Below are 27,513 nucleotides of genomic sequence, written 5' to 3' on the forward strand. Positions count from 1 at the left end.
CCCTTAAACACACAGAAACACATGTAGAAAAACTCAAAGCCTTCCAATGAGACAGGAAACATTCATTTTTAAACCTTAGTTTAGATTTCATATTTTTCTTATTTTATTTGATTTTGACTGTACTTGAGAGTATTTGTATATATCTGGATTTAAGAAAATGTTTTCTTAAAAAATAAAATTTAATATGGCACGCACATACGAAGGGTTTGTTTTTGTTCTTGACAGATGTTGTAAGCAGTTAAACTTTAAAACGTGATTTATGAAATGGAAACCAATGAGCAGTTTATTCTGAAAGGCATGTTTCATTGACGGCTTTGGTGAACAATCATGCCGATTTTCTTGTTCTACAATAATCCATCTCAGAGATATGACGAGAAAAAAAAGTTTAAAATCTGAGAGGACGACAGAAAAAGAGTCATAAAAAGCTTAATACTTTAACAAGTATAGAACTTATAAATACCAAAAGATATAGAGGGAAAGAGCAGAATATTTTAAAATTTGAACAGCAAAAATAGCCCAGAGTTTGTGGAAGTAGTTCCACGGCAAAAAACATACGGAAGCAATAAGGACAGATCATTAGAAAGAATGAACATGATATATTTACTTTTTTGTCTGATGATTGGCAGAAAGTTTACAGCGGTTTTCTTCTGAGAGATGCTGCTGAGGCTGAAATTAAGCCAAGAGGAAAAAAGACGTATACATAAAAAATCTCTTGATGATTGAAACACAGGCAAGGACATACTCAAAGGTTTAGCTCCTCTGGATGTTTCCATGGAAAAGAGTTTTATCACTCATCCAGGTGACTTCTCCAGTGTCACGCTTGAGTGATGAATCTTTCTCCCACTGAAAACCAGTGTGTCCAGTTAAATTCAATCGATTTTTTAAAGGAAAGTTGTTAGATGTTGTGTTCATGAGGACACTGGGTTTAACTTGCAGCACAACACAAAGCTGCCATATTTTGTCCAAGTTTAAAACACTTAATTGAGCAGACTCAAGATGCAGAAAAGCTGAAATGTAATGTCCTCGTATGATGACACATCACACATGACACAGCACTGGGCCATGTGTGATGTGTAACTGCCCTCTGCTAAGACTGGAGATAATATAAGGAATGAGACAACTGACAGCTGTTATTTTAATCAGCCTGTTTCAGTTCTGTTAAACTAAGTACCACAAAGTAATGTGGTAACATCTGGACTGACGAGTTTACTGTCAGCATTTTAATCGCTAGTTTAAAGGCTGTAGGTTGCAGCCGTTGCTCTAACACTGTATAAATGTAACAGGCCTCAGTTCTATTAGTCTGAGCTGCTTCCAGCTTTATTTGTGAAGAGCACAGCAGCTTACAAAACACGCAGCTAGCTCGTACAGCTGGGAGGTAATATTTTCATAAGCTAAGATAATTCAATAATAGATTAATGAAACAGCAAATTGTCATATTCTCAGATGGACAGCAAGTGGAGAGTGATCGATGAGGCAAAGAGTGATTCACAGGCAGAGTTTATTTCCCACAGTTTTGTTTCCTTATGGTTCCAAGCTCTGTCACCAGTCTTTGCATTTTATTATTATCTCATAACACTTGTTTAATCAGCTCCCATCTCTCCTGTGGACTCTTTAATGTCTACAGTCTGAGATCAGCACAGCCCTGCCCTCCAGCACCATCAGCAGCAGCAGCAACATTGTACCCATCAGGTAAAACATCGGCTTCGTTTGCTTCGCATTGTCCCCACATGATGATGATGATATTGTATGATGATCTGATTATTAGATTCTTGATGAATGTGAGTTGTTGTTTTTCAGCCTGGTTCTGTGTGCCCCTTTTTAACTTTGAGCCCTGCCCCTTCAAACAATGTCAGCACGGCCCTGGGCTTAATCACATGATTCCTACAGAAAAGCATCAATTTAATGTTTAAAAGGTGAACACTTCAAGAAATCTGTTCTTCAACAGGCACATTGTTTGAATAATTCTTTTAAATAACACTAACTAAAATATAGCAATATACACTTCTTAAGCAACAACCTCCACCTCTGTTACATGCTGTGCTTTTTTTAACCCGTCCATTTGTTCACCTAATGGGTGACACTGTTTCATTGGGGTTTACTCTTTCAGCTGTCCTCAGCTGACAGATTAGTCATTGGACACTGCTGTTGCTCTTGTGAGAGGCTGACATGTCTGGCTGCTGTTAAACCCTCCGACTCTAAAAATAATCTTACCAAAACTATATTCAGTTACACTAACACCAGGCTGCTTAAAACCCCAAGAAAGCAGTTATAACCAAAGCCCAGCAGTTATAACACAAAATATGATAAACAATATAGTGATACTATTTACACTGGAGTAAAAAACAGCCCCAGGGCAGCTGTTTCTCACTAACCTTATTCATAATCTCTTGGATAGAATTTCGTGGGACAGTCAAAGGGGTGAACGCTTCAGTTATTTAAGCATCATATTTGCTTTTCATGTAATATGTGCTGCTGGTTTCATTGATGTCCTCCAAATTTCCATCCACGGCTCTGAGCCAGAGAATGTCAGAGACCCCAGTCCAAGTTGGATAGGAACTTTCAGCTCAAACTGGGAGTTCATCAGTTTTCCCTTCTATGTTCCCGACCTCACCGTATCCACAAACTGTGGGTAGCAACAAAGCAATAAGATTTAGAAAAAAAGGGACAGAACTTCTGAAAGCCGGCTCAACGTATCATGAGTTTGGTAAGAGTTTGGTCATGTGGGAGACGCTCAGTGTGCAGCTGCTACTTCCCCACGTTGGCTGGTGGTGACCACTGAATAGCAGACAGCTGCCTCCTAACACACAGTCACCCATAATAATACTGGCTGACTGCAATATTGTCTAAATCTTTATCTTTAATAAAAGTGTGTGATTTGCATTCTCACCCTTCACAAGCTCATTTTTAGCCAGGAAATCCCTGATTACTGTAATCCACAATCATGTTAATGCATTCAATCATGATATTAACTTCAGCCTTAACGTTGGTGGTCAGTTATGATTCATAAATACTCGAATCTGGTGACAGTGGTACGGAAAGCCAGCACAGGATTCAGGATGTTTCTATCTGATAATAAGTTTATTGAACACATCAGATGATTTTTAGCTGAATCTTTGCTGTGACTCGTCTGGGAAACTTGATAGATTACACTGGCTTTTTTTTTTTTTTAGTATTTCTTGCTGATGATGAATGATGAAAAATACACTGCAGTAATATTATTATATGTTTATGTATATACAGTGGGAAAAATAAGTATTAAGTACCGATCATCAATTTATGATCGTGTTCATGTTTAAAAAATAAAATTAAGTTTATTGGAGAAAACGCTTAAAAGCTTTTCTCTGGGTTTTGCCTGTTAAATAAATGTCAAAGTGCATTACCCGACTGCAGATTTGAGTTTTTATTGTGGTCTTAGAAACACCTGCATTATATAACAGATATATATATATATATATATATAGTAGGGGTGCAACGATACACAAAATTCACGGTTCGGTTCGATACTTTGGTGTCACGGTTCGATATTTTTTCGATACAAAAAAATGTTCATGCTTTTTTAATTTGTCATTTATTAAAATTATAAATAGATATTTTAACTCAAAAGTACAGTTTTTAAGTTTAATGTTGCTGAAACAACAAAGGGATAAAATAATATATCTATCTGATCGAGAAATCACTCATCTTTGGAAAAGAGAGTTTATTACAGAGAAATGGCTCTTTCCAAAATAAAAGCTATACTATACGCTTCTTCTGGGCTATATTCTCAGCAGCATATTAAACATATCAGGTGGATCTGCGCTCGACTACTCCGCCTAGGCTGCACTGTGAGCGCAGATCCACTGAGCGCTCAACACAGACAGCATCGTCAGAAGGAAAGTTGATAAAATAAATTAAAAATTTTGTATTGATCGATACATATGCGTACCGAACCGAAAGCACTGTATCGAACGGTTCAATATCGATACGAGTATCGTTGCACCCCTAATATATATATATATATATATGTGTGTGTGTGTGTGTGTGTGTGTGTGTGTGTGTATATATATATATATACATACACACACACATAGCAAATGTCCTTATAAACAGGACATTTGCTCAATGACTGAAAGCAGCCCACTGACAAACAGCTGTGAGGTCAGTTTCTTGATCACTAATGCAACTTGTCATGAGCATTGATCAACAACGATGGAGGAACGGTCATGAGTACCACTCACAGAGAGTTGGGGAACGGCTGCAGCAATTGTAAGATGGTGAAAGACGTACCCTTAGACCTCCTCCTCAATTCAGAGATGTTCTTTTAAACCAGCGTTCCTTTTATATACATGTATAAATAAGAACTTAATGAAGAACTTAATAAGCACATGGCAAGCTTAATTTCTTAAGAAACATGTCAGTAGAGTGATCTTTATCCAAAAGTGGAAATAATATTTGTGGCCAAACAATTACACAAAAAACAGAAATCTTAGAGAGAAAACCTGAGTTAACTGAAGCGCAGACAGCTTTAATTTAAAGGTATTACATCAGCTGAGCAGGAATTACAGTCAGCTTTATACTGATGTGCCAAAATGCTCTGAGTGTATCTGTTATTAATAACTATCATTTGTAGATTAGTAAAAGGTTTTTTTCTTGACTTATTTTAAATTTTTGCACTATTTTTGGAATTTATTTATTTTTTAATATATCTTTGATTCACTTTCCCTTGCTGACCCTTTGCCACTGTAACGTGAATTTCCTCAGTGCGGGATTAGTAAAGTCTGTGTCTAAGCTTAGGTTAAATTTTCATTATAAAAATAATGTAAAACTATCAATATTTCTAATTTGCAATAAAGACTGTGGCATGCATAAGTGACATATTTTCACCATTTGTAAGCCCAAAGAGTGATGGTCAATGAAGCCTGTGCATGTGTGTTACACAATACCAGTACTACAACTACTACTACTAGTACTGCACAAGGGCCTTGGAGGGTCATATTGCAGCAGGGGTTAGAGGTCAGACACCTGGGGTGTGCAGATCGGGGGTGGAGACTAACAACCCCAGCTCGTAAGGAAATTCTAACATCCAGGTGCTACACGGTGTTGCAGCTGATCAAGAGTCATAAAACACACCCATCTTTTGGAAGTGATTGCTAGTTTTGTTGGGTTTTCTTTAGAGACAGAGGGAGGGAGAGAGATCAGGTCAATCTTTAAAAAACGGGACTTTCAGAGCTCCTGATATGTGGAGCGGTCTTCATTGAAACATGGGTTAACCCTGTTTTTGGCACCAAGTGTTGAGATGTGACCATAAAAAACTGCAAATTCCTGCATTTACACTGGAGAGCAAAGAAAAGTGAGATGATGCTTGAACTTTGAAAATCACTTTATCCATAAAAACCACATAGACAGACATGAAAAAGATGTGTCTGTAAAGCTAATGTTAACCTCTGAGAGCTATAAGACAGACTGTGTCTGCTATCACAAACAGTCTGTTAATCATGAACGATTCTTAGTCAGGACATTTACATCATCAGAGAAAGGCCATGATACTCCACACACATAGTTTGACCATAAAATCCCAGAATCATTAGTATTTGAAGTTGCTGCAGCAACATCATTAAAGAAAATGATCCTCTAGTGTCACAGTGTTTTCATTTTGAAATATAAATGTTGAACTTTTTGATGTAAAACATGAAACAAAAAAAGCTTCAAATGCAGAGATGGTCTAATTTGTGAATTTCTATATTTATTGGTATTTCCGTCTCAGAGTCTACAGGCATACACTGAAGCTGGGTCTTAGAAAAACTACATGAGAAATACTGACTTTGACAACACCAACAGTTGTTTAAGGTGTGAGAAGTAAATGCATCACAGAAGCTAGAAAGGAGGCGCTTCTCCCTACATTTGTTCAAATTAATTCAAACTGATTTGCATAAGATGCAAAATACAAGAAATAAGCTTCATAAAGTGCTTCTTACTTTCTAGATTCGAGTGGAACCTTGAATGTTAAAGTTCACTTCCTGTCTGTGTGATGATTGTATTTTTTATTACCTGAGCTAATGTGAATGTTGTAAAAGCACCCTGCCTGAAAAGGAGAAGAGCACATTTGGGGAAATGGTGCTGTAAGTTTTCTGCCTTTGAGAAAAGAAAAACAGACGTTATAAACTCCTCGACATATAAGTCAAATAAAAAAACAAATAAGATGATTTATTCTAAACTGGAAAGTTACTTTCTGTCCACCATCTTTGTGACAAACAGTCTCACACACAAAGTGATGTTAGCCGGTAAAACTGCTGCAGAACAGCTGGTCAGGACTTGTGTTTATCTGGAGGGTCTGCAAAGCTGCATTGGTTGATTTCAAAAAGTGTGTGATTCAGAAGGCCCTAAAATCAGTTACCTTCCTCACTGGTCAGGTCAAAACCGTCCCCTGGTCTATCATTAGCCGAAAGGTCAGTCCTCTCCACTTTTTTTCCATTGGTTGATGCTAGAGCCTCCCTGTCTCCTAATTGGTTTATTGAAGGCCCACAGAGGAGCTCCAGGTCGTGGCTCAACCCTCAGTGATGGTTCTTGTCATTAGGTGAAATTTAGGCAGGTGAGAACTTCAAGTCTCTCTCCGATTGCTGGTTTAAATTGTTTTATTAGTGGTTCAGGGAGGAGTCCCAGCTCTGAGCTCAAACCGTCACTCTAAGGTCTTGTTATTTGCCCCAGACTTGCTGCGGTGTGGAGATGCACCTGTCTCACCAGAATCTCGCTTCAACAACTCCAGCAACAACTGTACCATCTGCTCGCCTGACCACCATGGCCTCTCTTCTTTGGAACACTCTCCCACTCCACAATCGCAGCACTGATGCTTTCACCAAGTTCTGTGTCCATGTTTATTCATTCTGTTTCCCAGTCGTGTCTCTGGCTCCCTCTGATCCCTGTGTTCAATCAGTCTTTGTCTTCAAATGCGACAATCTGTAATTTGGTAATTCACTTCAGCTTTAATTTAACATGTAAAAGAATAAAAAAAAAAAGAATATCTATCTATCTATCTATCTATCTACATACATATATATATTTACATGCCTTTGGAGTGGAGGGTTGCAAGTTCAATTCCCGCCTGGGGTGTCTGTATCCAGTAAGGGTCTTAAGGCTAGACCCCCCATGCTAAGCGAGCCTACCGCAGACATGAGCGAGACAGACAAATATGAAGGCATGCCGGCTCGGACATCAACAAGGTCCGCGTCAGGTGTTGAGGAACCAGGGCACCCTGACGATATATGTATATATATATATATATATATATATATATATATATATATACACATATATATATATATATATATTATGGAATGGAAAAAATATTATATATATATTACAATCAAAGTCTGAATATATAGAATGAAACTTGAATATATAGAATGTATGAACCTCATTTTTAGAGATGATGTGTTTCTGAATTCTCTGCCTTTACAAAATGGCATCAGCTGAACTATTTCAGTACTTTTTAGAGCTTGACAACTGTTTTGCGACAGCTTTTCAAACTGCAAATGGTAGAAATAATTTGGAATTTATACTACGTCACCTTGAAGAACACGTTTTCATTATTGCAACATTTCTAGTGCTCATGAATAATGTTCAACAAAACATTTCTGGGAGAAGATTATGCACACTTCTTGAGGGAATTTATCAATCACTGATGGAGATGTCAACTGAGCTAACACTTCGAGCAGAAGCTGAAGCACGTGTTATGGGCTCATTATATCATTCTACATCTCAAAGAGGAAGGCCAAGGTAAGTGATAAAAATGGAAACAAATTTATTCATAATGTGTATGTGCCATGAGAGAGTCAAGACATGGCAAACAAGATAATGAATGCAAGAAATAAGAAAGAAGTTAACATATTTCTTATTTTGTTTCTAACTCTTTTAGGTACAACATAGCAGCTACTCAGCTGACTGACATGCGAGACTTGGGGTTTAGTTGGATGTTCGAACACTGTACAACCACAGGATACAACTAGGTTTAGTGGACTATGGAACTTTTAATAATATTTCAAATGTGGATCTTGATCATCTCATTACTGCGATTCTTACACATACCCATGGCTCAGGAGAATCCTACATTAGTGGTAGTTTGAGAGGAAGAGGAATCAGAGTTCAGCGGTGGCGAGTGCGAGAACGTTTAAGAATAGTTGATCCAGTGGGAAGAGCTTTGAGAGGACGGAGAGCAATTCAGAGGAGGGTCTACAATGTCACTGTCCCAAATCAAGTGTGGTATGCCTTTTTTCACGTTTTAAATTTGATTAATGTTAATTATTACTTCCTGCATTGTAGTAATATAATATTTTGTTTGTGTTTTAAAAAACAATGTTGTATAATGTCTGGGTTTAAAATATTGTTTATCTCCAGAAATAGGTTACATGACAGAAGTACAATGTCAAAGTCATAGACCTTTATTTTAATGTACTTCTAGTGTCATAATAATAATATATTTCTTCTTATTCCAGGCATATTGACACAAACCATAAGTTCAATCCTTGGGGGTTTGTGTTTCATGGGGGAGTTGACGGCTATAGTCGCTGCATTACCTACATGAGATGCTGCACAGATAACAGAGCATCAACTGCTGTGCAACTTTTCCAGAGTGCCGTTCATCTCTTTGGCCTCCCACAACGTGTCAGGGGTGATGCTGGCAGTGAGAATATTGATATTGCACGGTTTATGATTGAACATCGAGGGCCAAACAAAGGAAGCTTTATGGTTGGACAAAGTGTGCATAATCAAAGAATTGAAAGATTGTGGGGTGAACTAAACAGCTGTGTCAGCATACTTTAAAAACCTTTTCCTCTTTATGGAAAATGTTGGGATTTTAGATAGCACTGACCCATTTCATATTAGGGCTCTTCACCATGTATATCTTCCAAGAATTAACAGATCTGTGGATGAATTTGTAAATCAGTGGAGCCATCACAGCTTAAGGACAATGGAAAATAACTCCCCGCTGCAGCTGTGGACTGTTGGAATGTTGCAACTTCCTCAGCATCACAGAGTCTCAGTCAAGTGCACTTCAGACATCCTTCTTACCATCACCAGCAGTTGACGGCTGTGAGGCAGATCGACCCCTTGAGTGACGATGGAAATCATGGGATAGAAGTTTTTTGACAGCATGCCGCATGCTTCAGTTAAGTTATTAGTAAATTTGTTTGTGTTAATTAAAAAATGTATTTGAGTGCCAGACACTAGGGATGCACCGATACCGATACCGGTATCGGTATCGGGTATCGGCCTCGATACCACATTTTCTAAAGTACTCGTACTCGTTAAAAGTCCCCCGATACCGAGGACCGATACCACGGTCTGAGACCTGTCTATGTTTGAGCGGCATGTAAGGGGTTAATCACAGGCGCCGAGTGCCCGCCCCCAGGCCCCGGCTGCAGCTCAGAGCGGGGAGAAAGCGAGGCATATCAGCTGTGTGGAACTATTTCAAAGTGAACAAGACGCGAAAACAAAGGCGGACTGCAAATTGTGCTCAGCGAAATTGTCCAGAGGAGGCTCTAAAGGTAGTGCATTTAACACAAGCAATTTAATCAAGCACCTAAAATCCCAACACAACAACGAGTACAAAAAGTTTTCCCACGCTTATTAGCACAGAGGAGCATAGCTGATGCTATAGCAGCGGGACGGAAAATAGTTGGGCATTTTAAACATTCCGCCTTAACCTACTCCCGCCTCGAGGACATTCAGGGACAGCTCAACCAGCCAATAAAGAGACTGCAGCAGGACGTACAGACGCGCTGGAACAGCACGTATTACATGCTCCAGTCCCTCATTGAGCAAAAGCGAGTGCACGAACTCCCTGACTATCTCAACGCTCACCAATGGGCTCTTATGGAGACGACTGTTGCCATCCTCGCCCCCTTTGAGGAACTAACTAAAAAAGTGAGCAGCTACGACGCACTAGCCTCTGATGTCATCCCAGGGTCCAAGACTATTATTTAGGTAAAAGTAAGGTAAGGTAAAAAGACTGGTTTTATCTTCATATTCACTTGTGCCACTTAAATCATAAAAGTAGACAAATAAAGTGTTTAGACTACACTTTTCTTTCATGACAAACCATACTTGTCACAGTACAAAATGTTACAGTATATGTTACATATGATTGTATGATGTACTAATTTATCTGTTAATAAACAGGAATTATGATTCATTCATTAAATAAAATATGTTACACATTTTAAACTCTTTAAACTCTGTTTTTTTTTTTTTAAAGACACAAATTACATAAAAAGTAGGAGCACAGAACACTTTATTTGTGTATTTCCAGTACCCAGAGGAAGGAAATAATATTCTGCAGTAATAGGGCTGGTCTTAAAAAAACACAAATGAAAGAGGGAAAAAAAACCCCAAACAATCTACAATGAGCCTGTGTTATCAAGTAGTATAGTAAAATATGCAAACAAAATCCTTAAAACACTCCCTGCAAACCAGGTTATGTTTATTATCATTATCATTGTTTATAATACTTTGATAACATATAATAATTTGATAAGATTGTAATGTCATATAGTGTGATATAAAGTTCATATTTCAACCTGTAACATAACCAGGTTTGACCAAACCAATGTCTGTCACATTTATAGACAACTTTGCTGCCAGTGTTGGAGATACTGTCTTTCCACCCAGTGTTGCCAACTCCTCAGTAAGGAAAATCGCTATTGGCTGTCCTAAAAGTCGCTAGAAGTCGCCAAATGACGTCATCGCCTAATTTGCATAATTGGTCATGCTAATGTAATTGTAACCTACGCTGTTGGAGAGAGAAATAACATCGTGGTAGAGACATAAGGTGAGTAAAAAACGTCCTAAATGCAGTTAGAATTTATTTAGAATTACAAATTAAATTTATTTTAGCAATTATTGTTTTTTAATGTCACAATTCCAACCCTGCTCCTTTATCCAGGCCTGGACCGGCAAAAGTGACCCGAAATTGGCACTCTGGTGGAGTTACTTTGTGTGTGTGTGTGTGTTTATAAGTAGTTTTAAACCTTGTGATCCACAAAACAGCATAACGGTAAAAGAAGAACTGACTGCGTTACAGTCAGAGCGGGAGCAGCGGCTTCGCTCATGCGCGATTCATTTGCCGTTTGGACGCACAGGTGTGAACGTCTCCTGCCCTGATAGCAGCGGGGGAGGACTATCCTCCGCCTGGAAGCGCTTTGGCACGGGCGAGGTGCCCACGGCAGCACCGCTGCCTGTTGAGAGTAAGAGCGATATGCGTTTTCACGTCAAAAAGTCATCATAAATAAGTCTCCAATAATACCAGAAAGAGTCGCCAGATTTGTCGCTAGTCGCTCTTTATAAAAAAAAAAGTCGCTAAGGGGGTCTGAAAACTCGCTAAATATAGCGACAAAGTCGCTAAGTTGGCAACACTGTTTCCACCTTTCAGTATGTAGGGTTACTGTAATACTTTTCAAAACTTTACCAAAACCTAACAAAAACATTTTTTAAACCTGTGAGTTAAGCTAAAAGTTAAATGATATTAATACAAAGTTCTGTGTAAAGCATAAATGTTCAAATGGGACACTGAAATAAAGCTTAACTCATCTCATTTGAAAATTCACATTGTGTGGAATAGTTGAACACAGGAAGCATTTGAGAAAACTTAATTCTATATAACAATGAGATTGTGGCATATTATTTTGCCCACTGCAGGGGTGCTAAATAATGTAATGTTACTATGGGTCAAATCAGAGACAAAACATGCCATATAAGCAGGAAAACTAATTAACTACAATCAAAAAACAAAAAATGCCTCACATGTATAAACTGAAACAAAATTATTCCATCCATTCTCTTCGGCTTATCAAATCCATGTCTGATTTGAAAGTAGTGTACACTGCATGAACTGGTATTTAAGCTGTAATTTGAAAGACACACATGAATCTTATTTAGGCTATACAGTCCTACTGCTGTCCAGGGTGTACTCTGATGTGGGGTTAACAACATTACAGTTTTTCTCAAATGTTAAAACACAAAAGCCAATCCTGTAACCCAAATGACCAGTAGTCTAAACACATTTACTAAATGTAGCCACCATATTCCAGTACCATAAACACATGTCACATGAAGACACAATTCACAAAACACAACCCTCTGTACTCATAAATCTAAACACATTTTTCCTTGCTAAAACACATGTTGCAAAACAACTCTGCTCATATTCTCAAATGAAAGCCCATGTGATGCAAAATGCTTGCCACAGTCACCAATCTTTGAACACAGGGAACACACCTGGCGTCAGTCACTACACACAACGACTCAAAATTGAAGACACCTGTTGCTAATGATGTGACCCCACCTATAAAAGCATAGTTTGGTGAAGATGCCAAACAATCACAATGGATGAAGGCATTCGAGCGTGCGGAAGGAGAAGAGCTGCAGGCCAAAGAGGAAGAGGAAGAGGGGTTGAGATCAGAGGAGGAAGAGGTGAAGGCCTAAGAAGAAGAGGAGTTCGGAGTAGAGGAGGAAGAGAAGGAGGCCAACAAGAGAGAGGAGAAGGTCCAGGTGGGAGAAGAAGACAACCTCACACCATCATAACAGATGATATGCGAGCAACAGTAATTGATCATGTCATTGGCCATGGCATGACAATGGCTGAAGCGGGACGAAGAGTACATCCAAACCTGAGTAGGTTCACCGTGGCCACCATTATCAAGGCATTTAGACAACACAACAGGTATAGTACGCTATTGCTTTCTTTGTCACACTACAGTTTTACAGGCCTGTGAAAGTGGTCTGTTACTTTACATGTAGTTTTACATATAAATCAGTCAATTGACAACACATGTTTCTTTCTTTAGAGCTGAAAGGATGCCACATAGAGGTGGGAGGGTTGCCATATTCACAGCGGCACAAGAAACCCTCATTGCAGATATGGTCCGTGAGAACAACTGCATTAGACTCCGAGAGATCAGAGACAAAGTCATTGCAGATAATGTAAACTTTGAGAACATTGATGCTGTCAGTGTGTCCACAATAGACCGAGTTCTCCGGCGCCAACAGATGAGGATGAAACAGGTCTACAGGGTTCCCTTTGAGCGCAACTCTGCGCGACACATAGAACAACGTTACGAGTATGTGCAAGTACGTATACATCCATGTCCACAGTACAGTTAGTGGACATACTGTGTTGCTTAGTGGCCTACATTACTTCTGGACAATACTGTGCTACCTGATTGACCGTTCTGAACACCTGTACGTTTTTCCATGTTCACAGAGGATAATGCAGTTGGACGCGATGGCCAGACCCCATGAGTACCTCTTCCTGGATGAGGCTGGCTTCAACCTCCAGAAACGAAGGCGAAGAGGCCGTAACATCATTGGCCAAAGAGCCATCACTGAGGTTCCTGGCCAACGGGGGGGTAATATTACTCTTTGTGCAGCTATGGGTACGGAGGGGCTTGTCCACCGGCATGCTGTCCTTGGGTCTTACAACACCCAACGTCTCCTCACCTTCCTAGAGGAGCTAAAAGACATCCTCCTGGACCGTCAACAACACCATCCTAGGCTAGCACATCACATGTATGTGATCATTTGGGACAACGTCCGCTTCCACAAAACACACCAAATCAGAGTGGTTCACCACCAACAGTGACCACTTTTTAAACGTCTGTCTGCCACCCTACTCCCCTTTCCTGAACCCTATAGAGGAGTTCTTCTCATCATGGAGATGGAAGGTGTATGACAGACAGCCATACACAAGAGAGAACCTCGTACGGGCAATGGAGCTGGCCTGTGCTGACATCCCAGTGGAGGCCTTCCAGGGATGGATTCGCCATTCCAGGGCGTTTTTCCCGCGGTGCCTAGCAAGGGACAATATAGCCTGTGATGTGGATGAGGTGATGTGGCCCAATGCAGCTCGGCGACATGATGCCGCACAGTGACTGTGTGTAATACTGTAAAAAGACCGTGTAGACAATAAAAAAGACTTCACACCCTGATCATGTTTCCGAGAGTACTGTTGTGTGCGATAGATTCTGTTTTTGCATTGAGTTGTGTTACAGTAGTGTACGTACATGCAGGATGTTTTTATAGATTTAGTCTTCATGTGAAACTCACAAATCTAAATGCCTAATCCTCTGCAGGGTTCTATGACGATCCGTTACTGTACAGTTTATAAAAATATGCATTGGCAGTTATGAACCAAAGAACCTTCTCACAAATTGAGCATTGTTTTCAATTGTTTTGCTGTAGTGTGTAATGCTGTGTATAGTGTTTACAGTTTTGACAGCTTCGAGCTGCTCTCTTGGTGTGGGAGTTTGAGTTTTGCAGTGGGAAGGTGTGGTTGTGTTTATGTAGCTTTAGAGAAGGGTGTTGTGTTTGGACATTGGGGGACCTGGTGGTAACGTTTGTGACATGTGTTTTAGCATTTGAGAAAAACTGTAACAAAAAACAGGAAAATAAAAAATGCATATGCAAAATAGAAAAAACCCCAAATCCTCATCATGTCAACAATCCTTAAGAAAACACATCATGCTCTTCCGAATCCTGGTGAATTCCTTATTGCAAAATCCATGTCTGATTTGAAAGTAGTGTACACTGCATGAACTGGTACACGAAGGATATTTTCACAAGTATTGGCCACTGGAAATCTGCAGTTAGTGTCGAACTCAAGGCTTGGCTTTGGAGAAAAACCCAGGGCTGGTATGCTGTCACATCCAGTGCAGAAAACAAGAATATCTTCCAAAGAGACATCACTTTCAACTAGAAGATAGAAAAATACAAAATGATAATGAGATTCTGACTAAGACTATTGGTGTACAGATACATTAAATTACCAAAAGATTAAATCAAAAGTGAAACATGTATATTTTTTAAAATTAAGCTGTAATTTGAAAGACACACATGAAGCTTATTTAGGCTATACAGTAAAAGCACAATGTCAAAAAAAGAAGTTAGTGGAGACCACAACATATTAAATGTACGTGGATGCAGAAATAGCCTATTATTTGTACTCAGTATACAGGATTGGTAATAATTTATTTATTTAGTTATCCTCCTATTTATCCTGTTATTTATTTATCCTGTTAATACACTGAAGTCAAACTGAAATCACATTTGGATACAATGTTCTTTGTAAATCCAGCACTTGCATCAGTACTATCCATCTACCTTTTTTGTTATGGCGTCTATGTCTGTAATTTCATGATGCTGCTGCACAAAAGTGAGAATTTTGATTTATGGTCAAACAATGTGCCAAATAGTAAACTCACATTCTGCCTCCTGAAGATAGTCTTGCCAGAAAGTGTCAGGGCTCTGTGCGCGGGCAGGTGGAAATGTGGATCCAAATGCAGGACTCCGAGACGAAATGTAACTGAAAACCACAGCTTTTATTGCTGGCATGAAACAAAAACCAAACCATGCAGGAACACACAGGCAGGATCTGAGGGCAACACCGAGCACAGGAAAACACAGGGCTTATATACACAGGGTAGTAACGAGGGAATCGGCAACAGGAGGGAGACACAGCTGGGAGAGAACAGGGCTAATGAGACAGGGGGAACAAAGCTGCACACACTAACATAAGACAAAGACTTTCACAATAAAACAGGAAACATGAATCACAACTCAGAGACACGGACTCAACACAGAGAGACAGAAAATGACACATGGAACTGAACTATACATGAAACCACAATTCCTAAAACATGGATAACAGAAACATGAAACTCTAATAATAATCATCATCATCACAATCACAACAAGAGAACAAGAAAACAATCCATGATGCAAAATTAAACCAAAACATAATAAACTCAAAATACAGAACCGTGACAGAAAGCCAGAGTCCGGCACTCGTCTTGAAATGCATTACTCCCTCGTTTGGAGTGAATGATCTGGAACAGATTCTCCCTATCAGTTGCTCTCAGAGCCATTCCAGCTTTCACGAAAAGACACTTCATCTGAAGAGGGTATGTCTGTAGAGCATCTAGGACACCTAGAGACCTCAAACCATCTCTGAACCTAGCCAAAATAAAACAAAATCAAATTGTATTTTATATTATTATTATTATATTTGTATTTTATGGGATTTGGAACCTGTATCATAACAAGAGGTTTTGAGGTTTTATTAAGAGACATTTCTGAACTAATTACATTTTACTTTCCTGTGGACTGCTGTATCAGAGGTGAAGAACGTTTTTCCCCTTACAGGGCCAGACTGTCTTAGATACAGATAACGAATGCCTATACATGGAGCAACTGAGCTGAAACATGACACACAGGGACCTGTCATGAACTGGAGTAAAAGCGGCAAATTGCTTTCAAATACATCTGGTCTCTTGTTCCACTGGCATAACTTTTCTGTCAGTCTACAGTCAACCCAAATGCTACTCAATTTGAATCTATTTTTATTTACATATTTAAACACATGCCTACATCGGCACAGCTACAACGTTTTATGTGAATTTTAATTAAATGAAAGATATCTGTTTTGTTATGAACTGTACTAGAATGGAGCGCTACAGGCCTGTACCACCCAAACAGGGTAATACCATTGTTTCACAACACAATGACTTTAGTTTGACAGGCTTAATTTTTTACCATTACAGTATGTGTTTAGACATGCCTTTCAAAAGGTGCACGGGTCCGTTGAAGGACATACCAGTGAGCCAGATCCAAAGCAGTTTCTTGTTTGTTTTGAAGTGTTATGCAAACATTGTGACCAGCAAGACTGATCAAGCTGGCTGCCTGTGCAACTGCATCTTACAGCTGTAGATCATTCTCAGCCTGTACGATCTAAAAACAATATGAGGAAATTAAAAAATGAATTATTTGACTATTTAGTAGAACATACAAAACTAATAGCTCCAGTGTTTAATTAGTACATTAACCCTATGAAACCCCATATCCGATCAGGAGGCTGAGGTATAAGTTATTAAGCTGGAAAACAAGTCCAATGATTAAATTCTGAAAACTGAAACTTGGAGTTTCTTGGGCAGTAACCAACAGAACCTGCCACACACATTTTTATTTCTTCCTTCTTGTAGCCATTAAAATGTTTGATCTTTTACTAGAAAGGTGCAGGACTCGGACAAGAAAAATTAGGGAAGTGTTAGTAAAAATGTTGGACAAGCAAAAAAAGACCTACAATGAAATTGAAAGAACCAAAGGAAAATATGCTCACCGACTGCACTCGTGACCTCGTTTCCTCATCAGTAATATGATCAGTGCTGACTTTTACATTGTCTGGACCCTTTTGAAGACACTCATACAAGAGTTCAGACAAGAAACATGGACTCTGTCCTCCGTGGATCACAGTATTATCCATTATCTTTCATTGCTGTTAACAAATAAAATAAAACATCATCTCAAAAGCTTGCATCATTATTTTTGTTACTGTGCCATTTTTTATAGTATAAGTCACCAAATGTTATTTCTGAAACAAGTATTGCCCATACAGTCGCACCCATAAGAGTTTGGATAATGACAAAATCATCTTAATTTTGCTGTGCACCACATCCTTGGATTTTAAAACCAAACAATCAAGATGATACTGAAGTGCAATTCCTTCGAGGTATTTTATTAAAAAAATGGCACCAGCTGATTAGGAATTACAGTCAATTTTATACATTATCCACCATCTTTAAAGATGGTTGCTTTAGACAAGTGATTGAAAGCTAACACCATTTTATGTATTATTTTTAATATAAGGATTAAAGTTCTTTACAATTCTTTACAGCCTTACAGTCAGATCAGGTAACTGAGCTGGCTTGTTATGCTTTGGGTTATTATCAGTTTACACTGTCCAATCAATTTAGCATTTGCATTTGGCTGAATCTGAACAGATTGTCCTTATCATTGACAACAGTAGTAGCTTGGTTCTGTGGCAGCTACTCATGCCCGTCTCATAACACTGCTTCCACTATGTGTGACTTGAGCTATTCTTTTCTTTACTATACTTTTCTCCTTCCATCATTTTGGTTAATCTTGGTGTCATCTGTCCATATCTTCATAGTAGCATAGCATAGTTCTTTTAGATGTTTTCTGGCAAAGTCCTTCCAGTTATTTACTATTGCACCTTGTTGTAAAACATCTGTGTTTCCATTCATAAGTGCATCTCTTGATTGTTGAATTACACCATATCAGTCATTTGAATAATTACTTTTGAGAAATGAGAGAGCATGTATAAAAATGGCCAGAATTTCTAAATATGCAGTACTGTTTCAAACCGTTACCTAAAGCAGAGAATCTGTCCTACAGTCAATCTAGGTTTAATTTTTAAAATCCTCTGTGGTGGTACAAAAATTCTGTCATTGCCAAAAAAATGTGTTTAGTTTATTTATTTTATTTATTAACCTTTATTTAACCAGGAAGATCCCATTGAGATTAAAAACCTCTTTTTCAAGGGAGACCTGGCCAAGATAGGCAGCAGCAGGTGTCTCACAGTTACAGAAATTACTCAAACACAGGCAGCAACAACACACATGCAACAATAAGTGAAAGAATACAAATAAAATAAAATAAAATTCAATAAAATTCAAATAAAAATAAAAAAGTCAGTTAAAATGACAATCAATCTAATTGAAACAGTTGCATGTTATGGACTTGGCCTCAAGGATTCGTAGTTTAGATTTAAAAGCACTTCATGAAATGAATTCAGTCATTTTCCTTCTGCAGTTTGTTCCAAGCCGAGGGTGCTAAATGGACAAAAGCTCTTTTACCAAGTTCAGTTCGGGCAAATGGAACAGAAAGCAACAAGTAGCCATGCGGACGAAGAGAATACCGACCAGCATGTTTCATTACAAGCAGGGAACATATATAAGAAGGCAGCAACCCAAGTATCGCCTTATATATAAAACTGTATAGATGAGAGTTCCTCCGACTTACCAAAGCAGGCCGTCCTACCTGAGAGTATAACTCACAGTGGTGAGTCTGAAATTTACGGTTAGTGATGAACCTCAGAGAAGCATGATACACAGAATCAACCATTCGAAGACATTGAGCAGAAGCATTCATATATAGAATATCACCATAATCCAGCACAGGCAAGAATGTTGCAGCAACAAGCCGCTTCTTTGTATTAAAAGAGAAACACAACTTATTTTGAAAATGAAATCTCAGTTTTAACTTCAGGTTTTTCACAAGATTCTCTACATGTGGTTTGAAGGTAAGCGAGTCATCAATTATGATTCCCAGATATTTATAGGTGTGAACCAACTCTATTTTATTACCTTCAAGAGTGGTTACTGATGGCATTGTTTGGGCTCGTCTCTTAGTTAACTGTATGAGATACTAAACTCGTACATCACAATCCAATTGATGTATAATGTATTGATGTAAAATAAATCAAATGGCAACAATAAATTAAATCATAACTACCTTTAGAATTGCACGTAAGAACTTTAGCATTGGGTGGACCTTCAAAGATGCCAAGTTTGTCCTTGACTTCACGGAGGCAAAGTCGGAAGAACTCCCGAGTAGGTCCTCCATTGTCAACAGCACCCTCAGATATTCCATAGTCATCAGTAAACTTCACATCTATTTTTTTCTCTGGTGAAAAGTTGGATCTGCCCATGTGCCCGTGGCTCTGGATGCTCCATCCCACACATTTCGCCTTATGATGTTCAATTCAATTCAATTCAATTCAATTTTATTTATATAGCGCCAAATCACAACAAAAGTCGCCTCAAGGCGCTTCATAGATACAGAGAAAAACCCAACAATCTAATAACCCCCTATGAGCAAGCACTTTGGCGACAGTGGGAAGGAAAAACTCCCTTTTAACAGGAAGAAACCTCCGGCAGAACCAGGCTCAGGGAGGGGCGGCCATCTGCTGCGACCGGTTGGGGTGAGAGAAGGAAGACAGGATAAAAGACATGCTGCGGAAGAGAGACAGAGGTTAATAACAGATATGATTCAATGCAGAGAGGTCTATTAATACATAGTGAGTGAGAAAGGTGACTGGAAAGGAAAAACTCAATGCATCATGGGAATCCCCCGGCAGCCTACGTCTATTGCAGCATAACTAAGGGAGGATTCAGGGTCACCTGGTCCAGCCCTAACTATATGCTTTAGCAAAAAGGAAATTTTGAAGCCTAATCTTAAAAGTAGAGATAGTGTCTGTCTCCTGAATCCAAACTGGAAGCTGGTTCCACAGAAGAGGAGCCTGAAAACTGAAGGCTCTGCCTCTCATTCTACTTTTAAATAACAGAACAAATAATTTTGTAGACTTCAGTAAATCACTGCGCTTCTTTCCTATTTTTCCAGCAAAATACAAAGAAAGCAGGGGTGGCTCATGACTTTTGCACAATATAGCTCAAAAGATTAAAAGATACAAACATGTACAAAACACATACCTGTAGGCTGTGCTGGATAAACTTGGCTGGGTAGGTCCATTGGACACACTGGAGGTGTTACTAGAGAAGACACGTGTGTCACCAGTAACACTGGCAGAAGAACCCACTGATAAGCCAGGTGTGTTGTCACTGACAGTGGCAGTAGCAACGCACCAGATGACCTCATCATCAACAGACATGGGCTGTGTGTTAACAATGGGAATGGCTGAGGGAACTTCTTTAGAAATTTCAACTGTGAGAACACAAAGAACAGGAGTTTAACTTTTGAATAACATCTAATCACATATATAGCTTTTGCTTTTCATGTATTTAGGGGTACATTTCTTCCTGCTCAAAATATTAAACTAAATTTAAATATGATTTTAACAAAGACTTGACACTTAACTAAAGACACAATGCCTAAGATGACTAAGTAACAGACACTGAACCAACTTAATTTCCAGTGTATTTGGAGCGACTTTTAGAGAGGAATATTTACCACATTTCTCAGAATTCAACGTTTCTGTGAAATCCTGCCTGCTTGTATGGCTACTCTCTCCATCAGAATATGTCTGTAAATTAAAACAGATAATACATTTCATTATACTGACAACAAAATGTCATAATAAATATTAGTAATATGTTTATGTATTATGTATTAAAACATAATACAAGTGACAATGTTTAAGGGAGTTTAAAATCCATCTTTGCCTTTTTCACTCTCATTTTATGAACATACATACATTTGCTGAAATGATCAGGATTACTTACTGGTTCATTGTCCTCACATAAGATGGCCTTGTCAGGTCTGACATAAATTGACTTCTGATGAAACAGTTTTTTCACAAGGTCTCCATTCAAAGTCTGTTTGGAAGTGAGTGATGGCTCAACTAGTTTGGTGTGGCATGCCCGCAAAATCTGTAGCCTAGGGGAGGAAGAAAACAGTGTATATGAAATTTTTGTTAAGGCTAACAGACTACAATACAATACAGTACATTAAAAGGCTTAATTTTTGTTAACTCTAAAAGATATCAATCCAGTCATCTGATCGGTGCTCCCAGATCCTTTTTGGAAATACCCAAAGTTGACCTTTAATAGTATAATAATGTAAGTAACAAAAAAAATAATATTTTTTTATAAAAAAGGATCTGAAGCTTACCTGCATCCTTCAACAACTGGCTGGAAGGCAGTCCTTATTGCCTGCATTACTTTGTCTGAGTCCCAGTCACAGCTAAACTCCAGTGCAGATTTTAAATGTCCATTTTCAAAAAGCCAAGCTTCTTTGTTACGCCTTGGCACATGTGCAGTTAGATGGTCCTGCAAGAGAATCACTTCTTTGGTGAATGACTGAGCCACAGAATGTGACCTGCTCAGCTGTGCTGGAAACCTAATGGAGGATAAAGGTGAAGTAAACATTTCTGCATGTAATATACTCACACTTCTCTGATCAGTGAAGTACATTTAATTAAAAAAATACACCATGCTGTACACATGTCTAACCTTAATAAACACCCTCTAGCCCCATGGTAGCTAGGATCGGCTCTTGGAATCCTGAATTGGATAAGTGGAAGAAAATGGGTAGATGATGGAAGATAGTGGGATGGGTGGGTGGAGAAACTTAACAAGTACTTTTTGTTGCTTTAAAAAAAGTTTCATTAAATTATATACTGCCAAAAACTATGTACTGTAACAACTGATGTGCTTTGCTTTTACACAATGTTTGCAGATTAAGCTTACGGGACATGAAATATTAAAGAAATCGCATGTTTCCACAATTAAACAAATTAACTGTTGTGCACAGTTTAGTCTCCACGTCCACACGCTGTCAGTCTGTCGCACAGTTTTTTTGTTTTGTTTTTTTGTGATATTTTTGTTTACTTAGCTTCGTCAAGCAATTGAAACCTACGGGCTATTACTAACCTTCCACTTGTAATTTCAGTGCATTTAGTTCTGTTCTTACCTCTTCTGCCTTGGGCCCTTTCGAGTAAAAGGTCTAAGATTGTAGACAGGACCTGTTGTGGGGCACTCCTGTGATGTGGAAGGCACGTTCTCCATAACGTTAGCTGGATAACCAGGGGTTATCTCACCAGAGAGGTTCACTGCATTTGGTCTTCCACGATGAAAAGGTGAATAAATTTCTTCATCAGTAGTACGATGCGGTACACTAGTACTAATATTAGGTTGGCCAGAACATGCATTTGCCAGGGTGTTAATTAGCTCCTCATTACTTAGAATTTGAGCCACAAGATTCCGTGCGGACTGGCTCATACTGCCATTCCTCGCAGGTACAAACAAGGAAAACACTAGATGGCGCAAGCGCCTCCTTGACGTCAAGTTTCATTCTATGTATTCAAAAGATCATTTTATATATTCAAGTTTCATTCTATATATTCAAGCTTCATTCTATATATTCAAAGGTCACTCTATATATTCAAGCTTCATTCTATATATTCAAGCTTCATTCTATATATTCAAGCTTCATTCTATATATTCAAAGGTCACTCTGTATATTCAAGTTTCATTCTATATATTCAAGTTTCATTCTATATATTCAAGCTTCATTCTATATATTCAAAGTTTACTCTATATATTCAAGGTTCATTCTATATATTCAAGTTTCATGCTATATATTCAAGCTTCATTCTATATATTCAAAGGTCACTCTATATATTCAAGTTTCATTCTATATATTCAAAGTTCACTCTATATATTCAAGTTTCATTCTATATATTCAAGTTTCATTCTATATATTCAAGCTTCATTCTATATATTCAAAGGTCACTCTGTATATTCAAGTTTCATTCTATATATTCAAGTTTCATTCTATATATTCAAGCTTCATTCTATATATTCAAAGGTCACTCTATATATTCAAGGTTCATTCTATATATTCAAGTTTCATGCTATATATTCAAGCTTCATTCTATATATTCAAAGGTCACTCTATATATTCAAGTTTCATTCTATATATTCAAAGTTCACTCTATATATTCAAGTTTCATTCTATATATTCAAGGTTCATTCTATATATTCAAGCTTCATTCTATATATTCAAAGGTCACTCTATATATTCAAGTTTCATTCTATATATTCAAGTTTCATTCTATATATTCAAGCTTCATTCTATATATTCAAAGGTCACTCTATATATTCAAGTTTCATTCTATATATTCAAGCTTCATTCTATATATTCAAAGTTCACTCTATATATTCAAGTTTCATTCTATATATTCAAGCTTCATTCTATATATTCAAAGTTCACTCTATATATTCAAGTTTCATTCTATATATTCAAGTTTCATTCTATATATTCAAGCTTCATTCTATATATTCAAAGGTCACTCTATATATTCAAGTTTCATTCTATATATTCAAGCTTCATTCTATATATTCAAAGTTCACTCTATATATTCAAGTTTCATTCTATATATTCAAGTTTCATTCTATATATTCAAGCTTCATTCTATATATTCAAAGTTCACTCTATATATTCAAGTTTCATTCTATATATTCAAGTTTCATTCTATATATTCAAGCTTCATTCTATATATTCAAAGTTCACTCTATATATTCAAGTTTCATTCTATATATTCAAGTTTCATTCTATATATTCAAGCTTCATTCTATATATTCAAAGGTCACTCTATATATTCAAGTTTCATTCTATATATTCAAGTTTCATTCTATATATTCAAGTTTCATTCTATATATTCAAGCTTCATTCTATATATTCAAAGTTCACTCTATATATTCAAGCTTCATTCTATATATTCAAGTTTCATTCTATATATTCAAGCTTCATTCTATATATTCAAAGTTCACTCTATATATTCAGAAGATCATTCTATATATTCAAGCTTCATTCTATATATTCAAGCTTCATTCTATATATTCAAGCTTCATTCTATATATTCAAGTTTCATTCTATATATTCAAGCTTCATTCTATATATTCAGAAGATCATTCTATATATTCAAGGTTCATTCATGAGCCAACCATCCCTTTAACGTTAACTAGTAATGACTTCATGAACTTCTTCACAAATAAAATTTTTATCATTAGAGAAAAAATTACCAGTAATCATCCCACAGATGTAATATTATCTACAGCTACTCTTAGTACCATTGATGTTAAGTTAGACTCTTTTTCTCCAATTGATCTTTCTGAGTTAACTTCAATAATTACTTCCTCCAAACCATCAACGTGTCTTTTAGACCCCATTCCTACAAAACTGCTCAAAGAAGTCCTGCCATTAATTAATTCTTCGATCTTAAATATGATCAACCTATCTCTAATAATCGGCTATGTACCACAGGCCTTCAAGCTGGCTGTAGTTAAACCTTTACTCAAAAAGCCATCTCTAGACCCAGCAGTCTTAGCTAATTATAGGCCAATCTCCAACCTTCCTTTCATATCAAAAATCCTTGAAAGAGTAGTTGTCAAACAGCTAACAGATCATCTGCAGAGGAATGGTTTACAGTTTTTCTCAGTCGCTTTGGTGCGTTCCTCAGAACACCATTAACATTTGCACAGCAGTTAGTGCATTTCCCAAAACAATTAGTGCAAACTGCAAAACCTAGTGGATAGCCTGCAAAAGCACGTCACATGCACAGAATTGATTATCCATACCTCAAAAGCAAGTATCCATGTCAATGAAACTGTCAGTGCCATCAAAATGAAAAGTCTTGACACCATCTTTATGAACAAGATAGTCAAATGGAATTGTCATGTTTCCACTATGACAGTTTATAATTTCAGTGTTTCCCATTGCAAAAACAATTGGTGACACCTGAAAATGCTGACGACAGCACTATGGCCTACCTGTACAGCCATCTGAAATGTGCAGTAAAGTCACTGTAGATGTTATGGGAGTCTTGGGAGTAACTGAGACACTGAATACGTACGTTTCACATTTCCATTGTGTAGAAGTGTTTGTAATCCTACAGAATTGTGCAAAAGAAAAATATGCTACAGTCACTTGTTCACTGTAGAATACATGTAAACATAAAATCACCCATTTGGTAGAGCTGTGCACTAATGTGAACAATAAACAGCACATGTAACAGTACAGTAAATCATTCTGGCACATCCAGACGTTCCTGTCTGTCTGGCCACATATTTTCATCTACATCACAACAGATGTTATCCCTCGCAATGCAGCGAGGAAAGTATCTCCTGGAGTGGCGAATCCATCCTCTGCAGGACCCTGCTGTGATGTCGTCACATGCTGCATCCATGGCTGCTAGCAGGGCCATTTGCTCATGTGGATGCCGGTCATAAACTTTCCACCTCCAGGCAGAGAAAAACTCCTCTATTGGATTAAGGAATGGGGAATATGGAGGGAGATATTCAACCAGAAGTCTGTCATGTGCTGCAAATCACTCTCTGACCTGATGGGAGTGGTGAAAACGGACATTATCCCAGACAACAACATACTTGCTGAGTTGGCCTCCACCTCTCTCATTCTCAGGGACTAGGTCCCTGTAAAGAGTGTCTAAAAATGTCAGGAGATGTTGGGTATTGTATGGACCAAGAAGGGGGATATGGGTGAGGACGCCGTTGTCTGAGATGGCTGCACACATGGTAATATTCCCTCCGCGCTGACCAGGGACTTCAGTGGTTGCCCTCTGTCCAATGCGATTTCTTCCACGCCTTCTGCCTTTGGCCAGATTGAAACCTGCCTCATCAACATATATGAATGTGTGCAGTGTTTCCCTGGCTTCCAGCTCCAGTACACGCTTTAGAGAGAGACAGAAATGCAATGTCACAATATGCCTGTGTACAGTAACAAACAGTAATGCATGCATTTGGTAAAACACATTGTAGAGTATGTGCTGTGGAATTGCAAGTGTACTGCATGAAACTACGAAGTACTGTAAAACAGTTTGCAGTGCAGAACATAGAAGACCAGCTTTACCTGCACATACTGGTGACGGATCTCCTTCACCCTGTCACTGTTTCGTTCAAATGGCACCTTATACAATTGCTTCATGTGGATTTCATTTTTCTTGAATACTCTGTCAATTGTTGAAATTGAAACAGATTCAATATTGCCAAATACCGTGTGATTCTCTATGACAGTGCTTTGTATTTCTCTCAGCTTTATTGCATTGTTTGCAATGACCATTGCACAAATGGCTTCTTCTTGCTGTGGGGTAAAAAGGGGCCCTCTTTCGCCTCCGCGAGGTTGTCTTACAATCCTATGTGGTGCAGAGTGAACTCTTTGTGAAATTGCAAATACAGTACAGTAACATGTGATGTGTCTGAGATGGCACAGTACAGTACAGTGTATTACTGTTTGCATACCTGTTTTCCCTACGGAATGTTTGGATGATTGAACTGACAGTAGTTCTTCCAATATTGGGTTGCACCCTTCGACCAGCCTCCTCCATGGTGAGGCCGTGATTGACAACATGGTCCACAATTGTAGCCCTTATTTCATTAGGAATCCGCCTATATCTGCCTCTTCTCCTTCTTCCCCTTCCCCTTCCTCTCCGCATCCTCACCCCTCTTCCACGGTGCTGACCTTCCAGGTATAGGATTTGCTTGACAGATGGCCAATATTTGGCATGTGATAACTAGTTCAACAATTTTGTGTGTGATGACTCAAGCAATGGATGTATGACTATTAGTTTTATTGGGAACGACTATTCAGCATCCATAGGTATGATTACTTTTGACTGACATGACATAAGCAAATGGAAATGTCAGAAAGCAGCAGGGAAATGTATGGAAGCAACTGATTCATGTCCAAAATCATTTGCAGTTTGTTCAGAGAGAGGAGAAATTGCTACTATGATGTGCACAAATGACTGAGTGTTGTGGAGGTTGAACTAATAGTTATGAGAATTTCAATTCTGATCTGAGAAACGCACCAAAGCGACTGAGAAAAACTGTATTTGAAGAGTTTCCGTCAGGTTTCAGAGCTCATCACAGCACAGAAACAGCTTTAGTGAAGGTTACAAATGATCTTCTTATGGCCTCTGACAGTGGACTCATCTCTGTGCTTGTCCTGCTAGACCTCAGTGCAGCGTTCGATACCGTTGACCATAATATCCTATTAGAGCGATTAGAACATGCTGTAGGTATTACAGGTACTGCACTGCAGTGGTTTGTATCATATCTATCTAATAGACTCCAATTTGTGCATGTAAATGGAGAGTCCTCTTCACACACTGAGGTTAATTATGGAGTTCCACAGGGTTCAGTGCTAGGACCA

At 38.3% G+C, this 27,513-nt stretch overlaps 1 protein-coding gene and 2 pseudogenes across 1 annotated transcript; 1 reads left to right on the top strand and 2 right to left on the bottom strand.

Annotated features, from left to right (window-relative positions):
- The first annotated feature begins 11,967 nt into the window (after nt 1-11,967).
- Nucleotides 11,968-14,398, top strand: LOC146371258 (uncharacterized). The gene is made up of 2 exons (XM_084908349.1): nt 11,968-13,101; nt 13,235-14,398. The coding sequence occupies exons 1-2, from the start codon at nt 12,829-12,831 to the stop codon at nt 13,610-13,612; spliced, it is 651 nt and encodes a 216-aa protein (XP_084764475.1). The 5' UTR covers nt 11,968-12,828; the 3' UTR covers nt 13,613-14,398.
- A 90-nt stretch (nt 14,399-14,488) lies between these two features.
- On the bottom strand, nt 14,489-19,578 carry LOC146371259 (G2/M phase-specific E3 ubiquitin-protein ligase-like; annotated as a pseudogene).
- A 620-nt stretch (nt 19,579-20,198) lies between these two features.
- LOC146371260 (uncharacterized) lies at nt 20,199-26,794 on the bottom strand (annotated as a pseudogene).
- Between the last annotated feature and the right edge of the window lie 719 nt (nt 26,795-27,513).

This window comes from Perissodus microlepis, chromosome 16 (assembly GCF_051167445.1).
Source record: "Perissodus microlepis isolate ML-2025 ecotype Zambia chromosome 16, ASM5116744v1, whole genome shotgun sequence".
Lineage (NCBI taxonomy): Eukaryota > Metazoa > Chordata > Actinopteri > Cichliformes > Cichlidae > Perissodus > Perissodus microlepis.